Source organism: Theropithecus gelada, chromosome 1, assembly GCF_003255815.1.
Source record: "Theropithecus gelada isolate Dixy chromosome 1, Tgel_1.0, whole genome shotgun sequence".
Lineage (NCBI taxonomy): Eukaryota > Metazoa > Chordata > Mammalia > Primates > Cercopithecidae > Theropithecus > Theropithecus gelada.
In genome coordinates this window covers 41,099,991-41,120,869 of record NC_037668.1, presented here as the reverse complement: position 1 = coordinate 41,120,869, position 20,879 = coordinate 41,099,991, and the positions used below count along the sequence as shown (strand labels likewise).

General features: G+C 41.2%; 1 protein-coding gene and 1 pseudogene across 2 annotated transcripts in view; one reads left to right on the top strand and one right to left on the bottom strand.

Moving 5' to 3' along the window:
• The window catches only part of VPS13D (vacuolar protein sorting 13 homolog D), a 285,687-nt gene that overhangs the window by 93,335 nt on the left and 171,473 nt on the right, over positions 1-20,879 (bottom strand). For both annotated transcript variants that reach the window (XM_025382385.1, XM_025382394.1), the window contains 5 exons: positions 17,701-17,850; positions 16,316-16,412; positions 13,972-14,120; positions 2,839-2,973; positions 1,244-1,411 (listed from right to left, as the gene is read on the bottom strand). In XM_025382385.1, the coding sequence (XP_025238170.1) occupies positions 1,244-1,411; positions 2,839-2,973; positions 13,972-14,120; positions 16,316-16,412; positions 17,701-17,850 (699 nt within the window). The remainder of the gene's footprint in view (positions 1-1,243; positions 1,412-2,838; positions 2,974-13,971; positions 14,121-16,315; positions 16,413-17,700; positions 17,851-20,879) is intronic.
• Positions 8,730-8,844, top strand: LOC112615038 (annotated as a pseudogene).

Here is a 20,879-nt window from a genome sequence, read left to right as displayed (position 1 = left end):
AGAGAGAGAAAGAAAGAAAGAGAGAAAGAAAGAAAGAGAGAAAGAAAGAAAGAAAGAAAGGAAGGAAGAGAGAAAGAAAGAGAGAGAGAGAGAGAAAGAAAGAAAGAAAGAAAGAAAGAAAGAAAGAAAGAAAGAAAGAAAGAAAGAAAGAAAGAAAGAAAGAGAAAGAAAGAAAAGACTGTGGCTTATTTTGAACCACAAGCCAAACAGTACACTTTGGTCTAGTTCGATAATCCTACAGAACTGATCTGACCAATCTATCATCCCTAGAAAATAGTTTGGGAAAAAAAGGATAAATTCTCAGCTTTCACACATTATTAACAAGAATACCATACCACATAGAAATGCCATTCAACTCTACTCTCTTACCTGCTCTTCAAGATAAATTTCTATTCAGTGCCACAAAGATCTCTTTGGTAAAGCTACTTTTCATGTCCTATCAGCCCATGGCACAAGTACACCTATGATCTCACTACAAAAATGCTCTCTCTACAGTAAATAAGCAGAGAGCACAGGTGTTTCCTCCAAATGAGTTCATTCATGAAAAAGCCAGTCTCAACAAGAAAAGTGTGTTGAGATGAAAGGAAGAGCAAAAAAGCAGAGTTCTTTAGAGGCCTATATGTCAAATAGCAACTACCTTCAACTCGCTTCACCTTTTCCAGCTTCGCATATAATCAGCTCCTGCCAGAAAATACAGAGTGAACTAAGAAAATGTCCACAAATTAAGATGTCAGTGAACAAACCAGTCAATAGCTGCAAGATACCGGAGAATGACATCACTGTCTGTCTGCTGCTGGATTCAGGCGGCTTAAAAGGTTGTGTCATTACAGAAGGCTGTACTTCAGTTTGGACTTTCCCCGTAAACTGTGGGTAATGACTGGTAGATCTTAGGCAGGAGAATGGCATGATTCAGTGAATTCATTCTGGTGGCACAATGAAAGGTGTAGGGGTCATCATGAAAGGTCCAGGGCGTTAGGGGCTATTGCAGTGACCTAGGTAAGAGATACGCAATGCCTGGACTAAGGCAGTGGCAATGGAGAGGAAGGAGGAAGAGGTATTTTAGAGGTGGACTCAGTGCACCTGGTGGCAGGTGATGGGCGGTGAGGAAAAGGCAAGGCATGTGGGCAATGAAGCAAAAGCCATGAATATAACTTCTCACAGCCTATTAACCATAAAAGAAATTGTAGTACTGTAGGGGACTCATGAGGTTAATTATAATGGAATTTCACTTCTATTTCCTTACCTTGGCAGCAGAGTTTGATACTCCGTGTGTAACATTTCTGATGAGGCCCCCAACATTTCCATACTTTATCAGTCCAGTAACCCCTTCAGAGACATCATTCAAAAGCCCCATAGGATTGCCGAGAAAATCCACTGATCCCAGGATTCGAGCTGCCTGGCTGAGGAGTTCCTGGCAAATGGAATAGGAAGAGAAAAGTCCAGTCAGCATCTACTTACATTTGCAGATACCAGTGTCCCAAGCGAAAAGGTAAGAAATCTATTTTGTCCTCCATTCTCATTACTATCAGTAATTAGCTTTTAATCTTCATGAACTGCAAAATAATCTCCTGTCCTTTCAGGAGCACCACCTAAGCTTCTCCCAGTACACATATCCCAATACACATACTCTTCAAAGCCAGTTAGAAGAATAAAAATAGCTATGAAACAGGAAGCATTCTTATGAGTATTTGCTACTATACACATCACACTCTCCTTTTCATCATGCCTACAAACAGAGAAGTAATCACCAGCAGGGAGAATTATAAAAGGAAAGTAAGGAAGAGAGGTAGATTTGCAGTTCCTCTCATAAGCTGTGGTGTGGGTGGGGGGCCGGAAGAAGGCATGGACAGACTTATCAAGCAACCTCCACTGTTCTTTCTTTGAAGCAGGGTCTCAGTCACACAGGCTGAGGTGAGGTGGCACCACCATGGCTCACTGCAGCCTTGACCTCCTGGGCTCAAGCAGTCCTCCTACCTCAGCCTCCTGAGTGGCTAGGACTACCGGCAAGCACCTCTACAACCGGCTAATCTTTTTTTTTCTATATTTTGTAGAGACGGGGTCTCAATATGTTGCCTAGGCTGGTCTTGAACTCCTGAGCCCAAGTGATCCTCCTGCCTTGGCCTCCCACCAAGTACTAGGATTACAGGTGTGAGCCACCATGACCGGTCCCCTCCACTCTTTCTATACTTCCAATTGCCTGATCCCAGGTTCTAGTGATATCTGCTGTATCACTTTCCTTAGTTAGGTAGAAATATCACCAATTAGGAAAATCAAAAAAGGAAAGGGGGAATGGAGAAAAAGGAAGTGAGAATAAAATATATTTTAACTTTGAAAGCTACTAAATTTGATATGATCTTGACCTATCTATTCATCGAAGAATATGCCTTGCTTTTACTTCTTGATCTTTGCAGTCTGGATAATAAATACAAAATGGAAAATGTCCAATGTGATTTAAAAAATTTCAAGTTCAACCCAAGTGCAGGATCCCACAGACTCTAAAAACATAAGTGTAGTTGCTGAAAGAAGGCCCATGCCTGGGAAACATTATTTTGTTATTATTAAAGCATCAATTAAACCATTAAGAGTCGTGACTAATTTAGCAGAAACCCCTCAGAGTAGCTCTGAGGGATGAAACTAACAGCTCATAGGTCAAATGTACTGTCTCAGGATTTTCGTGACATATATGGGCTTCCTGGGAAGTGAACTACCCGTAACACAACAGAGTTGAAATGTTTAACTGGGTTCTCAATAGTAATGTCTTAGTAACCAAAATTCCCAAACAACTAAAACAAACATTCTGCTTATGCTCCAGCCAATGAGTACTTCTCCACGTCTTACCTCCTGGAAATGTTTGAGGACATCATTGATGATGAACTCCTTGGTCTCATAGGGATGTACCCGAGTGAATGGATCTAGATTAATCACAGCATCTTCAAACCGTATCAAAGGAAATCCCAAGGTGCTTTTTAGGGCCTAATTAGGGAAGAAAGGAAATGACATACTTAAGTCATATGATGGCCTTCTGGGATACTATAATTCTAGATTCCATTAAAGCTACAAGTCATGTTAACTTTCGAATGAGGGTCAGGTTTTGATGTTTAAGGATTTTCCCTATAACTATAAAAGTAAAATACTAGGGAAAAATACATATATAGACAGACATATATCACTCAAGTCACATACATCACACAGAAATAAACACTATTAGTTTGTGTCAAAATTCCTTTTGGTCTGTTTTGTATCTGAGTGTTTGTCGTGTTTCACTTTTTGACTGATGTATACCACACACACAGAGAAGTACACTAATCAAATGTATAGTTCAAAACCCAAACGATTTTTCCCAAAGTGAACACAATAATGTGACCACCACCAGATCAGAAAGCAGACTGTTATCGCCATCTTGGAAGCAGCCCACCCACCATGACAATGCTCCCACTCCCTCCTCCCTCCTTCTGCCCCAAAGACAACCACGGTGATGACATCTATCACCACAGGTAAGTTCTTCTGCTTTAAACTGCATATAAATGGAATCATCAGTATGCACTTCGTTGTGGGTGGCTTCTCATAGACAACATTACATATGGGAGTTTCCTAGATTGTTGCATATAGCTGTAGTTTGTTAACGTCCATTGCCATATAATACTCCATTGCACGAATAAAACAATGTATTTAATCACCATCGTTGACGAAAAGTTGAAAAGTTGGGTTGTTTCAGACTTTTTGCTATTATGAATAATGCTGCTATAAACAACGTTAGACATGTCTATGGCAGACTAGGTAACAGGGTCTCGCTCTGTTGCCCAGGCTGGAATGCAGCGGCACAATCACAGTTCACTGCAGCCTTGACCTCCTGGGCTCATGCGATCCTCCCACCTCAGCCTCCTTAGCAGGTGAGGCTACAGGTGCAAATTACCATGCCCAGCTAATTTTTGTATTTTTTGTAGAGAAGGGTTTTCACCATGTTGCCCAGGCTGATCTCGAACACCTAGGCTCAAGCAGTCCACCTGCTGTGGCATCCCAAAGTGCTGTGATTACAGGTGTGAGCCACTGTTCCCTGCCTAGATATGTCTTTTGGGGCACATTTATACATTTTTCTTGGACATATACCTGGGAGTGGAACTGGGTCATAAAGAATGTACATGTACAATCTTATTACATTCTGCCAAACAGTTTTCCAAAGTGGTCAAACCAGTGTATGCTCCATTCAGCAGTCTACAAGATCTCTTGTTATTCTACACCCTCATCAACACTTGGTATAGATAGCTTTTTTTAGAAAAAAGATATACTGGCCAGGAGTGGTGGCTCATGCCTGTAATCCCAGCACTTTGGGAGGCTGAGGTGGGAGGATCGCTTGAGGCCAGCCAGGCGTTCAAGACCAGTCTGGGTGATGAAGTAAGACCTTGGCTCTGCAAAAAGCTTAAAAATTAACCGAGCATGGTGGCATGCGCCTGCAGTCTCAGCCATTCAGGAGGCTGGGGGAGGAGGATCGCTTGGACTTTGAAGGTCAAGGCCACACTAAGCTGAGATCATGCCACTGTACTTAGCCTGGGTGACAAAGTAAGACCCTGCCTCACTCTTTCTTTCCTTCTCAAAAACAGAAAACAGAGTCTCTGTTGCCCAGCCTGGAGTACAGTGGCGGGATCTTGACTCACTGCAGCCTGAACCTCCTGGGCTCAAGTGATCCTCCTGCCTCAGCCTCCCCCTACAGGTGCATACTACCACACCCAGCTATTTTTTTTTTTTTTTAAGAGACAGGGTCTTGCTCTGTTGCTCAACTGATCCACCCATCTCAGCCTCCCAAAGTGCTGGGATTACCGTGGCTGACCCTGTCACTTAAAATAAACAATGACCAAAAAAACCCAGAAAATCTGAATGGTGTGTAATGGTATCTCAGTATAGTTTTGACAGATAAACTGATGGGTGTGTAATAGTACCTCAGTGTAGTCTCTTTTTTCTGTTGAGAAGTGAGATTAAGCAACTTTTAATATGCATATGCCATTTGGATATCTTTTTGTGAAGTGCTTATTGAAGTCTTTTGCTCATTTTTGAAGTGAGTTCCTGTTTTTTATTTCTTACTGCTTTGTAGGAGTTCTTATATATTCCGTATACCAAGTCCTCTGTTGAACAGATGTGTTGCAAATATCTTATTCCATTCCGTGACTTGTCTTATTACTCTTTAAATAGTGTCTTTTAATGATCAGTCTTAATTTTAAGGAAATCTACCTTATCAATCTTTTCTTATATGGTAGGACCTTTCTGTGTCCTGGTTAAGAAATTATTGTCTACTCCAACGTCATAAAGATATTCCCATGTTTACTTATAGAAGTGTTATTGTTTTACTCTTCACACTTAAATCTATACTCCACCTAGAATTTATTTTTATGTATGGTGTAGAATTTATTTTTATGTATGGAGGGCATGGCCAAGATTCATTTTTTCCTCATAAATATTGAACTAAGTAATATTTATTGAAAAGATCATTCGTTTCACTACCGCAGTACGGTATAAACGTTGTCATAAGTCACGTGATGGTATTACACATCCATTTCTGGATTCATTTCTTCTGTTTCACTTTGCTCTGCTGCTTTCTACTAATGCCACACTGTCTTAATTACTGTAGTCTTGTAATAATTTCTGAAATCGAACAGCATAAGCTCTCACCAACTTCGTATTTTTTCTCCAGGATTACCTTAGCTGCTCTTTGCACTTTTCAACTGCAGAGAAATTTTAGAATCAGCTTGTCAATTTGCCTCCAAAAAAACTGCTGGAATTTTCATCAGGACTGTACTGAATCTACAGATCAGTTTGAGGAACAATGACAACTTTACTGAATCTTCCGACTTATTGACATGGTATGTCCCTTCATTTATGTAGGTCTTTAACTTTTCACAATAATGTTTGTTTTCTGTGTAGAGGTCTTACACGTCTTTTGTTGGATTTATTCTTAGATACCTGTGGTAGATTTAAAAGGACCACATACTCTTTGCATCTTCTGTCAAGCAGTGAAGTCTATGTTCCCTCCCCCAAATCTTCACTAGCCTTGTGATTTGCTGCAGCCAATAGGAAGCGAGAGATATAATGTGTGACCTTTGAGCCTAGGCCTCAAGACAGCTTGGAGCTTCTGTGCTGCCTGTTTGATGTTTCCACCATGTGAAGAAGCTGGGAGTAGCTTCCTTTAAGATGGGAGACCATGTGGAAAGGGGTTCTGCTGACAGCCAGCACCAATTCGCTGGACATGGGACTGAGGTCATCTCATACCATTACGTCTCGGTTAACTGCCAGGTGACTGCAGCCATATGAATAACCACAGGTGAGACCAGCAGAAGAAACACCCAGCTAGGTCTAGCCCAAATTATTAACCCACAGAATTGTAAACAAATAAGATGGTGGTTGTTTTAAACCACTACATTTTGGAGTCATCTGTTACACAATAATAGTTAATGATACAGTATTTAATGTTTTCTTTCTCTCCCTCCCTCCCTCCTCTTCCCTCTCATCTCTCTCTCTCCTCCTCCCCCTTCTCTCAATCCCTCCCTCCTTCCCTCCCTCCCTCCCTTCCTCCCGAACTTCCATTTTTGTAGAGACAGGGTCTCCTTATGTTGCCCAGGCTGGTTCTGAACTCCTGGGCTCAAGTGATCCTCCCACCTAGGCGTCTCAAAGTGCTGGGATTACAGGTGTGACCCACCACACCCAGACCTGTTTTTTTAATATCCTCCGAATTTTTCTTTTCTCTGTAATCACTGCTGACATGTAGAAATACAACTGTTTTCTATACTGTCTCTAGTGGCCTTACTAAATTTACTTATTCTAATAACTTATCTGAAAATACTTTTAGATTTTCTAGTAAACGATCATGCTTTCTACAAATAACAAAGTTTTTATTTTCCTTTCCAGCTCCTATACCTTTTATTTCTTTTTCAAAAAGATCATCCTTGACTTATTTCACTGGCTGAACTCCCGTGTAATGGTGAAAGAAGTGGTGATAATGGGTAACTTTCCTTTATCTCAAGAAAAAACTTTTACTCTATCACCAATTAGTATGATGTTTGTTGTAGCTTTTTAATAGATAGACCTAAACAGATTAAAGCAGTTATCTTCTATTTTTAGCTTGCTGAATTTTTATTGTAGATGGATGTTAAAGTTTGTCAAATGACTTTTATGCATTTTTAAGTAATCATATTCTATTTTATCTTGTTGATGTGGTAAATTACAAATTTATCTGCAAATGTGAAACTGAATGTGCATTCCACGAATAAAACCAATTTGGTTATATCAGCCTTCTTACATATTTCTGTTTTTGATTTACTAATATTTTGTTCAGATTTTTTTCCTCTATATTCATAAGTGCTTATCTATAATTTTCCCTTATTATTTGATAACTTTTTTTAAAAAAATTACCGTTTTCTGGTAAACTTCTTAGATACATTCATAATTATTTTAAATTTTCTGTCTAAAAATACCAACATCCAGTTTATCTATGGTTCTGTTTCTAGTGTTTGTTTTTTCTCTTGGTCTCATCTCATCTTGGCCTGGTAATTTGTGACTGAATGCAACATTTTGTATGAAAACTTACAGAGACTTTGGATGAGTTTTTAGCTTCTGGCAGGCAGTTAGAGTAAGAAGCATAATGCCTAAATCAACCAGGGTTTGGGTTTCCTCAAGGCTGTGTTTCAGTCTTTATCTAAGTTCTGGTGTATTTCAGTCCTTATGAGGCCTGGTGTAGTCCTTTAGCAGTCTCAATAAAAACCAATGCCATTCCTCCACTTTTAATCTCCCTAGTACCACAAAACTGCTGAAAAGACTGTGTCACTTAGAAATCAGCAAATATCTCAATAAAGAAAGTACCTCAGATTATTGGGGTTTGTTGTCTGCCTGTCTCTTAGCCCTTCCATTACCAGCTCTCTTAGCAGCAATGAAGTCTAAGTTTTGCTTTGCTAGCCCCACGAGACTGCCAAAAGCTTTACTTGCATTCTCTGCCTGTTGGCAGCTGCTTTCTGCTTGGCTTCTTCACCTTTCTCCCCACACTGCTTACAAATCAGAAAAAGTCTCAGGAATAAAAGCAAAATAAATGTTGGGCTCACCTTACTGGGTTTCTCTCCTCTCATAAATCTTGAACTCTCAAGTCCTGGCTGTTTTGGTAGCTTTCCAATGGCTTCACATGGACACTCCCCATCCCTGCCCCCACTATCTGTCTTTTCTTGAAGTTCTCAGCTGGCATAGGTCTGCTTATTATAAGCTGGTTAACAACCTCTGGATATGGGTCTATTTTCTGATTATATCTTTATTTAAAACGATTGACATTTCAAGGTGTTTACAAGGCGTGCCAAATACTCTTCCTTACTGAATATAAAAACACTTTTTCATGCTAATATTACCAGTAAATCTCTGATTCACTTGGAATTTATCCTTATATAAAGTGTCAAGAATAAATCTAATTTTATATTTTTTCTATTGTGATTGAGTCTAATAGCATTATTGAAAAGTCTATATACTCCCCACTGAATTAAAATCTATTATATATTAAAATTTCATGTGCAACTTAATGACATTTCTATTCTGTTTTCTTACTTATATTTTAATCTTTTTGCATGTGTCTTCTGAGACTGCCTTAAATTATTTTGGAACAAGAATATGTTTAATTGAAATTAAATCATATAATGGAAGAAAGGGTGAAATTTTTTAAAACCAGAGAGGAGGGAAAACTTTTTTGTGACTCAAAATTCAGATTCAAGACTATACTTTCAGGGATCATTTCCACAGTTTGTTACTAGAGAAGTTTCTCTGAATATGCAGAGTTAAAAAAAAAAAATTAGATTCAAAACAGCAAAAGACTAATACATCTGACAACATAAAAATAAACACCTCTTGTATAATTAAACACACACCCCCCCCCCCAAAAGCAAAGTAAAAAGACAAAAAGCTGAAGAAAAAATACTTACAACTTTCATCAAAGACATACTTTTAGAAAGAGCTTCTAAAATTAGAAGAGATAAAAGGCCTGACAGAGATATAGACAAGTGACATAACCAGGCAGTTCACAGAGAAAAATCTGGACCCTTAACATACAGATCAGGAAAAGAAGATATAGAAGAAAAGAAAACAGAAATAGGCAGAGAAGCAACAGAGCAAGAGGAGAACCAGAAAGGACAGATGTCAACAACAGGGAAGTCAGCAATGTCAAAACGGCAGAGGATGCTGCAAAGATAAGGCTAGAGAGAAAGGTCACTGGATTTGGTGCCTTGGGGAGTCACTGATAACCTCCTGCTAAGTCATTTCAGAATATCTTAGAGATTAATAGCAACCTCAAGTTGAGCTGGGCCCAGTGGCTCATGCCTGTTTTCCCAGCACTTTGGGAGGCTGAGGTGGGCAGATAACTCGAGCCCAGGAGTTTGAGCCCAGCGTGGGCAACATGGTAAAATTCTGTCCCCACAAAAAATACAAAAATTAGCCAGGCGTGGTGGCATGCACCTATAGTCCCAGCTACCTGGGATGCTGAGGTGAGAGGATCACCTGAGCCCAGGAGGTTGAGGCTGCAGTGAGCTGTGATCGTGCCACTGCACTTCAGCCTGAGTGACAGAGTGAGACTCTATCTCCCCCACGCCCCAAAAAAGTCCAACATCAAGTTAATTCAACCTAACTCTTTCTCTCTCTCTTTGGTATAAACAAAACAAGAAATGTTAAGTGGATGGCCTAAAGTCATATGGCTAGCTATTTGATCTTAGACTTGAATATGTACATTTTCACAATAGCAACTACCTATTAGGTAGAAAGCATGAAAGCCAGAATGGAGGATACTATTTTTCCTGAAAAACGTTCTGCTGTTCATTCACCCATGCCTCACCCCACCCTCATGGTGAGTGATGATAAAGTACGTGAGCAGACCTTATTTTCCTTATTTCACTGGCAGAGAAACTGAGGTTCAGTAAGCTCAACTACTTTGCTTAGAGTCATAAAATAAACATGCTGGGAAAACAGGGTACTGACAACCAGTTCAGCACTGTTTTGCCAATACTACTTTGAGCATTACCTTATTCTCAGAGAAGAGAAAATGAGATCAAAACAAAGGCTTAAGGTAAAAAGCTTTTATACCCCAACTTCGTCCTTGCAACCAAATATTAAAGAACCACATAAAGTAGCAAAGACTTTGAAACCTCTACTGAAATGTCAAAACCTTCATCATTACCTTTCTTCACTATTACCTTTCTGAATGACTAAGGTGCTTGGTCTGAATCAAGGAAATATTCTGGCCCTTAAGTAAAAGTTATCCTTACCGAGTCATTTACTGCTTTTGGGACTCCACATTTGAAAAAGCTGAGATACAGCCCAATGGTATGAATTATTCTGCCACCTTCAGGTTGATCTGGTCAGTCAAAGTCGATGAGATGAGGGAACGAGCCAAACAGGGCTTATTCTTGTAGTAACTAAACGACTAATCAAATACAGTAGTATACAAAGTTGATGCTTATTTACTCAAGCAGCAGACAGTTTCCTGTTATAAAATGGAATTTGGAGAAGGCAATCCTGTGTTCATAAGCTCCTAATAAAAATAGGAAACTGTCTATTTCTACCTCCCCACACGAAAACTGCTGAAGTCTTCCAGAAACTTCATAGAGTTGAAAGAAGAAATACCTGTCTATATACCGTAAGGTCTCAGATCCCAAGCTATTCCCTCGGCCGTGTCCTTTCCTTTCTTAGTTTATCCTGCACTAAACAAAACTGTCTGGAATTCATTCTTTAAAGGTTTATTTATGGTACATAGAGACTGTTTATGTGAAGCAGAGTATTTGCCTATTTCCCTCTTGGGACAATGTTTAAAACTTCAGGGATATTTCCCTCTCTGGCACTTTCTGAAATACAATTAACAATACTGGATCTTTTTTCCTTTTAACAAATCTGGTTTTTATTTAGGGAGGGGAGGAAAAAAGTAAAGGGTCTGAAGTTTCCCAACAAATTATTTCAAGCCTTTGAGAAGACAGTTTTAGGCTTTTTAAATAGTGTCTTTGTTCGAAACTCCCCCAACCCCCACCCTCTCACTCTGACCATTAAAATGTGGGTTTTCTTCCAAACTAGATTGCTCAATTAAAGCCCTTCTTTTGTAATACCCCAATGCTCTAAATGGAAAAAGGACTGCTGTAGGCCACCTCGTGAAATCTTTTAAAGGCTCCTGGCCTCTTTTGATCTTTAAAAAAAGCCAAAAACACGTATAAACTACCTGGCATTTTCAATATCACTCTGCCACTTTCTAACATGCAAACTTGGAAGAACGGAGAGAATGGGGAGTCAGGGAGGAATGCTGTGCTCTGGTCTCTGCATTTGTGAAATGGGACTATTATCTCCCCATTCTTCCATCGCAGAGTAAGGAATCCAATTGAGATAGCAGATGTGAAACTGCTTTCAGTCCTTTTGAACAGACACTATATCTGGCAACAAGGTACCCTCAGTGTAAACCTGAAGACTTCCCTCTGAGATTTCTGACAGTCTCACTTCTGGCCTGGAGTCAGGAGAATCAAGATAATTATTCCTTCAATACCAAAGACGTGGTTTACCTTTTAGTCAGGCTCTCGTGACTCCTGTTCAGGGACAGAACTCCATTTTCTAAGCACATACTTTTAGCCATTATATATTCATCTAAAAGAGCATAGTACCCTTTCTAAGAGCTACTAATAAAGGCATATTACCCTGTTAGAAAACTCTTTGAATAAATGACATTATTTTATGAGTCCCAGACTCCACTAGGAGACTCAAGACACAGTAAAATGTGACTCCCACAAGCTGAGAATTAACTCGTTAGTCCCAATTCCCCGCACCCTGCTGGAAACACTAACTTACTACACTCGGCGTGCCCCCCACACACCTCATCAAATGGCTGCTCCGTGTAATTGTTTAACAATGATTTGAAAAATGCCCTGAAAATGTTCCTTCAATTCAGTGCCAGATGAAACATTCAACTGAAATGATTTCGTTGACTGTATGCCGAGCGCACACACAACCATCACTCCCATATAACTGGGTGGCTGGGGCTACTTCGACTGCAGAAAATCAGACTGCTTTTCTCAGTCTGGGGAGTTTTCTGCTGGGAGCAACTTGAAGGGAATAGTTAGGTGTCTGTGTTTCTTAGTAAGATGATTTTAAAAACAAGAAGTCCTCAACCCTCAGGAAATGCTTCACATTGGTTTGCTGGGCAAGTGCCAAGTGCTCTGGGTGAATATATACTTTATCAAACAAACCCATTCCAAAGGTCACACAAGTCAAGTGGATACTTGTGGATATTAGCAAGATAGTGGTTTTCCCATGGTTTTCCCCTCACTCCCATGCTAACTATCTTTAATCTCCTGGGAAACATGAAATTAAAGCGAATGAAGCAGACAGAGCAGTGAATGAAGGGCACGCTGTACTCTTCCGGAGATGGCTGCAAGAACCATTCCTGCTCCAGGTCCCCACCAGCACTGCCAGCGGCTTGGCCCCAGTTTGCCACCCTAGCGCAGTCACCATTGCCCTACCCTTACCCAAATGTGATCTGATGTTGACCAGACTACTGTCTCATTACCTGTGTGTCGATTTTAGAAGCTGTGAGTTGGCAGACACGGCCACATGAGGCCCACACATGTGTTTTGTTAGGCTCACTAGGTTTAAAAAAAACCAAAAAACTTGAATTGGTTGCCAATGTTTAAAAACCAGGAGATTCCACATAAAAATCCAGATTTCCGGCTTCTCTTTAAAAATCTGAAGATCTGGCAACACGGGGTTCACATTCCTCCATGACAGCACGCGGCTGGAGTGGGTTGTGGCAGCCCCTTCAGATGGAGCGGGCTCTCCTGGTCGGGCAGACATGACACTGCCCCGGTGTGCGGCTCCACTCGCTGCCATTGCCAGCACAGCCCCTGTGGGCATCTAAGTTAGGACCCTAAACTTCCTCCTTATCTGCTCATATCTCTAGCTGTTCCTGCGCAGCAAGATGACTATCTTGTAGCATCTTAGAGGAGGCAGCATGGAGCAGTGGGAAGAGTCCTGGACTGGCGGTTAGTAGGAAGATGGAGGTCTTGAGTATCATCTTTAAGTGCAACAGAGTGAAAAACCAGAACCAATGGGTCCAAGCTGCAGGTGGGCCGACTTTGACTCAAACTAAGGAAAGACTTTCTAATGCCCCTGGATCCACTTCTGCTCTTATCACTGCCTAGCCACACAGGCTTCACTAACAAAACACTTTGACCTTCTATTTCCCTGTCTACCAAGCAAGTACATCATTGAGGACTCACAGGTCTAAAATTCTCTAGTTCCTTATGTTCTATGGGGAAGCATAGTATAGTGAAAAAAAAAAATAGACTTTAGAATCAGACAGGCTTGGATTTGAATCCCAGCTTTCTTCCTTAATGAAGATATACTTTATTGCCAAAAATGAAGATGGTGTTCAGGCTGTGTCTAGTAAGTAGTCATCAAGATAGTCTAAGGGTTTCATCCTGATGTGGTGGTAGAGGCAGCCACATCCCAGTGGGTAAGTGGGCTGAGTCTACTTTAAAGGCGGTAGACACTCATTCAAAAAGAGATGGATACTTAGGAAGAGAGAAGTAGGAAGGTGAGCAGGCCTCGGGCACCAAAGGAAGATGCTGTTTTGACTTTGCTTTTTCTCTTGATCTTGAACCCAACTTTAGGAAAAAGGTATCTCACTGAGGTAAGCCAGGAGCTAAACAGAGAGCAAATGGGTTTTACAGAATTATCTGTGAATCTCTTGAGCTACTCCTTGATCTCTGGCAATGTCATATTTTTTTTTTAAAGACAAATACACGTGAGTCAATAAACCTTCTGAAGAAGGAAATCTGTAAAAATAAAATGTCTGCTATCAATGATGATGGGGTTTGGACAAACACACACACACACACACACAACAACAACAACAAACAAACAAACAGCAAACACACTCATTCTTTTCCAAGGAAAAATCATCTACAAAAATTTACCCAAATAGCAGCTCACCTTAAGATCCAATGGGAGCTTGTTGGAGGTGAACACACTTAGCTTGATCTGAGGAATGCTGATTTTGAGATTTTCAAAGTAGTATCGAATTGGTGTTCCACCTTGCTCAGCTGTCTTTTCATGGAGGTTTTCATCATATTTTTCCACCTCTGGTACAAAGGCAGAATTTAAAAAACAAAAAAGAATTTCTTAGTCTCATGATCCAAACCCTTGTATTCACATTGAAAAAAATAATCAAAAAAAGGAAACCATCTATCACTCTCAAATTAGTTTGCAAGGGTACAGTGACGTGTATAGTATTCTGATGCCATTCTTTGTGAGAGTAGATCTATTTTGTGTTGTCAAAAAAGAAGACTAGCATGTTAACTTGTGACTCTATACCATCCAACAGATGTCATCTTTGGAAAAAATCATCCAGATGGAAAAGTCAAAAAGCCACAGGTGTATTTGTTAGCAGTGTTATTATCAATGACCCAGATTATCTAAATTTATTTTCCTAGGATCATATCCAAATAAGGTCTTGGAGTGCAGTGTAACTGAATCAAAATGAGTATCACCAATTCATGAATCTGCGTGAAACATAATGCCTGAAAAAGAATCAGGTTGCGGGCTGTAAAGATGTAACATCACTACAAGCAGCAACCTGTCTCCCAAATGGTGGATATTCATTTAAATAGGACAATCAAGGCAGATTTTTTTTTAATATATATATATATTTTTATTATACTTTAAGTTCTAGGGTACATGTGCACAACGTGCAGGTTTGTTACATATGTATACTTGTGTCAAGGCAGATTTTTTTTACTTGCCATCCCATGAAATAAAAGGAGTAGCATGGGCTACAACACGGCAATGTGATCTTTGCACTTGATGCTGTATGCACACCCAACTGGGCAGCATACTTTGCCTTGGCTTCATGTGCCTTGGAAATAAAGCCAGAGAGCTTGCACATACCTACTTATCAAACACATTTATGTTGTAAGCTATTATCAGTGCTACTTACAGAAAAATGATACTGCAACAGAGACCTGCCTATTTATGCTGAGGAAGCAGAAACAGCTACAGACAGGATGGCAGGTACTTTAAGGAGCAGCAGGACTGGGCTTGTGGATCTGAGGGCTGCATGCTGCCTCTGTCCCATCCCATCAGCACTGGTGACAACATACCAAAAATATGGGAAGCAACCTCTTAGTCAGCTCCCACTCCAGCTAAAGGATTTTACAAAAATCTAAATCCATGCTTGAGGAGAAATTTATTACAGCAACTTATAAGAAAATTTACAAGAAAAGCATGTCGAATCAAATTTAAAGTAAAACTTCCCAGGAAGGTACCAAAACAGAATGGATACCTGGCAGGCAGGCTCCCAAGTGGCTGTCTGAATACAAATAAACACTGGCGTCCCAACCCAAAGTGGAAAACACAGCATTAAACAGACAGGATCTTGCTCTTGATCCCAAATACTCTTAAAGCTTAAATTCTAAATCTGGGACAAAAAGAACAAAAATATTTGTCTTGCATTGTGTGTATGCATGTACATGTGTACACACATTCCCAGTGATTTTTTTTCTCTAGCCAACATGGGCAGATAAACATAAAAGCCTCTTTCTTATCATTTCTTCAGGCTCAATATTTAGTTTAGGCTTCAAAAGACTGAGTATTATTGACTTTTTTCTAAGCTGTATACACAGCCCTGAAAAGCCCATCTAGAAGCAGGAGGAAAGGCCATGACGAGGAATCTAAAAGAAGCAACAGCTCAATTATTTCTGTAGTACTGCTGGAAACCTGGGTTTTTCAATAGCTTATCTTACTCGCTTCTACAAAGAAGAGAGTAAATAAGTAGAAACCTTTGTAATTACAGAAAAGCACAAGGGTTTGGACGTCAAAAGTTAACGAATTGAGGCTAGCCAATTTTATTTTCTCAACTAAACCAAAGGAACTGCCAAAAGGATTTCTGATTCTTGGCCTGGAGTCTGTTTAATAAACAAAGGTTAGGAAACAAAGTGGTTTGCTAAATGACTAACATCATTTCTGTCATCCTAGAGCAGATGAATAAAAAAAATGCAAAGCAAAGAGGAATAGTATACTGCTTCCCAAAGGTGTACCACCGGATACTCCAGGCTTCCAGAAGCCCCTCTGAATGGCTCCTTTAGTTCACAAAGATAACTCAGACAACAAGTAATACTTTGAAAAAGCACAACTGAAACACAAGCCTTAGCTTCCTAGCTCAGGCTGAGATGTGGAAAGGGAGCCTATCAGACACCAAGGGACTACCTATTTTTACAGACTCAAAAAATACCATCTTTGGACCGATTCCCAGACACAGACATAGAACATTCAACATTACCTGATTCTGCTTGATCGTAGCCAAAGAAACTTAGCAGCTTGAGGAGCAGTTTCTCCTCAATTTGCACTGTGAATCTCTGAGCTGTGACCATCAGATGCTAGAGATAAAGAAATTCTGATTTAAAGTGTGAACACCAGAAGGGACATTCATCTGTGCTATTAAGAAGGCCTCAATGACATGGTATGCTTTCATTAATCATGTGGCTTTACAACTATAACACCAAATTATTTCTGGCTTATCTCTCTCTATATTGTTATGATTAAAAACTCCAAAAGATGTTTAATAGATGGTTTGCCATTCTATTGTTTGGTTCCCAGGAAATCTGGGCCTCATTAGTCAGGATTCCAGCCTCAGATGCACTGTGGTGGATGAACTTTATGGTGTGTGCTCAGATGGATGGCAGCTAATTTAAGGAGCTTCATGGCTGGGCTTGTGGATCCAAGGGCTACAGGCAGGCTTGATCCCATCAGCACTGGTGATAAAGGACCAGAAATATGGGAAGCAACCGCTGGTCGGCTCCCACTTTTCCAGAGTTTGCTGCTGGAACAGCTAGCTTGTGCGTGGAGACCCCTCCAAGAAAGAAAGTTTATCATTTGTAACTATCTGCTGCTTTTGGCAAACAGTGTGGTAACTTAGGTAGCAGCACGTCTGTCTCAAGGTCAGACCCATCATAGCCCTTTCCCAATATTTCAGGGTTATTCTTTGTGTGTGTGTGTGCGCGCCTGTGCCCGCGTGCGTGCATGTGGGCACACACATGCAGACACACATCTCACGCTGTCACCTAGGCGGGAGTGCAGTGGCATGATTGTGGCCCACTGTAGCCTCAAACTCCCAGGCTCAGGACCTCTGCCTGCTAAGCAGCTAGGACTACAGGTGCTTGCCACCAGGTCCAGCTAATTTTTGTATTTTTTATAGAAATGGGGTTTCACCATGTTTCCCAAGCTGGTCTCAAAATCCTGGGCTCAAGAGACCCGCTCACCTTAGCCTCCCAAAGTGCTGAGATTACAGGCGAGAGCCAGTGAGCCCAGCTGGGGTTATTCTGTTTGTAATAACAGATCTGGATCATGCCTGGTCTTGACCTATCTAGAAGATGCTATACTTTCCTACGGTGACTTCACTCTGATGAATATGGACTCTGGCCTATATGGACTCAGTACTATCAAACTATCACCTGCAAGGTCACTGAAAACACAACTGAGAATACAAAGGGCCAGAAGGAGGAGTTCCTGTCAATTCCTCCAAACAATCTATTATGTCACACATGGCTTAACCCTGCAGAGCTATTCCCATCAGCATCCGGCACTGCTGCTCCGAGACTTGGCTGTGAGAGAACAAATCAACCTTCCACCACGGCATCAACCCACCAGCCTCCTCCACCAGCCCACCTTGTAGATGTTGGTCAGTGCACTCTTACTGGGGAACTTCACTGCGTTGACTTGCACGGCTGGGCCGGTCTCAATGACCTCATTCTCATTGCTCAGGGGAGTCACATAGAGCATGAAGGGCTGCGTGGTACCAATGAGCTGATTGTCCACCTATGACCATGGAAAGGTAGCAAAGCAAAAACAAACAGTAGCTCAGTTTTCATTTTTACACTTGAGTGGGGCGTCATAATGCATAGGTTGCTCAGAAAGTACCCTTATCATTTCACTCGATCTCAACAGCAGCTCACAAAAGGGCAGTCATAAAAAGTTAGTGGTCATAATAACAGACTTCATTAGGGGAGTGCTTTGCTAAGAGAATAGATTTTAAGTTTTCTCACCACAAAAAAATAAGAAGGTGAGGCAATACATACATTAGCTCAATTTAGCCATTCCACACCTAAAAATATTTCCAAACATCATGTTGTACATGATGAATATATATAATTTTTTTTTTTTTTTTTTTTTTTTGAGACAGAGTTTCGCTCTTGTTGCCCAGGCTGAAGTGCAGCAGCAGAATCTTGGCTCACTGCAACCTCTGCCTCCCAGATTCAAGCGATTCTCCTGCCTCAGCCTCTTGAGTGGCTGGGATTATAGGCATGCACCACCATGCCTGGCTAATTTTATATTTTTAGTAGAGATGGGGTTTCTCCATGTTGGTCAGGTTGGTCTCGAACTCCTGACCTCAAGTGATCGCTTGCCTCAGCCTCCCAAAGTGCTGGGATTACAGGCATGAGCCACCATGCCCGGCCGAATATATACAATTTTTATTCACTGGTTAAAAACTCAGCTATTGGCCAGGCGCAGTGGCTCACATCAAAAATCCCAGCACTTTTGGAGGTTGAGGCAGGCAGATCACGAGGTCAGGAGTTCGAGACCAGCCTGACCAACATGGTGAAAACCTGTCTCTACTGAAAATACAAAAATTAGCCAGGCATGGTAGCAGGCATCTGTAACTCCAGCTACTCAGGAGGCTGAGGCAGGAGAATCGCTTGAACCCGGGAGAAAGAGGTTGCAGTGAGCCAAGATCACGCCACTGCACTCCAGCCTGGGTGACAGAGCGAGACTCTGTGTCAAAAAAAAAAAAAAAAAAAAAAGCACTTTGGGAGGCCGAGGCAGGCAGATCACAAGATCAGGAGATTGAGACCATCCTGGCTAACACGGTGAAACCTCATCTCTACTAAAGACACAAAAAAATTAGCTGGGCGTGGTGGTGGGCACCTGTAGTCCCAGCTAATCGGGAGGCTTAGGCAGGAGACTGGTGTGAACCTGGAAGGCAGAGCTTGCAATGAGCCGAGATTGCGCCACTGCACTCCAGCCTGTGCAACAGAGCGAGACTCCGTCTCAAAAAAAAAAAAAAAAAATCAACTATTTGAAAAAAGTAATTTTTTAAGTCCATGACCTGCTTAACGGAAAAAAAAATTAATTAAAAAAATAAAACAGGTGATACTATGTGCAAAGCTCCATGCTAGACACTTCATACGCATGATCTCAAGTTACACCATACCTGTAATGCTGGTGGTAATTAAACTAAGGGTTTTGCTGCAGTCCTTACAACAACTTCATGAGCTCTGTCCTTATTTTATAGATGAAGAAGCTGAGAAGAGAGGCCCTTGCTTAGGGTCACAGTGCTGGTCAGTGGCAGAACTCGAACCTGAATCCACGTCTGTCTGACCCCAAGGTCAGCACTCCTAAACACTATGCTGTGGATGCTTCTCTTGAGCTCCAAATTCCTTGAAGACAATTTACATTAGAGAACCAGGAGCTCAAATGGCTACCAAATGGGAACAGCTCCCTCTGCTAAAGTCAACTCCCTTCTTAGGAATGACAGTGGCATTAGGGTTGACTCTATTTACGCAGCCCTGATCAGTGCCATCACAGAGGACACTCGCCACACTCAGATGTGCATGGATGTCTGGAGGCTCCTTGCAGGAAGCAGCCATCTTCATGTTCTGTATCACATCAAAGGTCACCACCAGGAAGAAGAAAAAGAGATCATCTTTTTGGGTGCCCCTAAGAGATCATTTGCGAGTGCTTTCCACACACCCCTATCTTATCACTTCCTAATCCCCTAAAGGCTAGGTATTATTCCTCCCCATTTTACAAACAAGTAGACAGAAGCTTAGAGAAGTTATGTTACTTGCCCTCATTCGCACAGCTTGTAAGTGGAAGAAGTGGGATACAAACGCAGAGATTTCTGGCACCACGGAACCCTCTGACCTCTCCATTGTATTGCAGGGATTTCCACATAGACATTTGTGTACAACCGGAAATGACTTTCCTTCTGTTGGTTCTCAGGGCAGGGATAAGGGCAAGAGACTTGGAGTATTTTTTCCTACTTCCATTCCTGCCTCCTACAATGTATTATCTATATAGCAGCCAAAGTGGTCTTTCAATAAAATATAAATCGAGTCATACACCTCCTTCCTTTACACTCTTCAGTGGTGTGCCTTTCTCTTAGGATAAAACCAGACTTCTCACCACAGCCTCTAGGGCCTGCATGAACTGGCACCAAATTTTCCAACTTCATCACACACCACTCTTTCAGGTTCCCTACCATCCTCACCTGAGTCTCCTCATTGTTTCTAAAATGTGGGCAAGTCCTTCCTTCCTCAGGGTCTCTGAACTGTCTGAAATGGTTTTCCTAGTGACCATCTCTATGGTTTGCTCATTCTATTCCTCCAAGTTTCAGTTCAGCTCTTATTTCCTCAGGAAGATCTTCCCGAGCCACTTTTTCTAAAGTAGGACTTTATCTAAAGTAGCCGTTCTTTACAGCAGTTATCACAGCATGTCATTATTCATTTGCTTGCTTGCCTGCATATTTACTGGCTGACTCTCTCTCTAGGCTGTTGGCTCAAGAAGAGCAAAGCCTGCATTTTTGAAGTCATAGCCGTATCTCCAGAACCTAGTACAGTGTTGGGCACACACTTGACGCTCAGTAAGAATGGATTAAATGAACGAATCATTGCCTATCTCATTCAATATATGAAATGGCAATAAAGGGCTCAACCATACTGTCTTTTCCTTTGTTCTTTCACTAAACACATCTGACACAAGGTGTCATAACTGAGAATTACTAATTCTAGCTAGTTTTATTCTCCCAATTAGACTGGATGCTCCCTAAGGAGAGGATCTCTATTTTC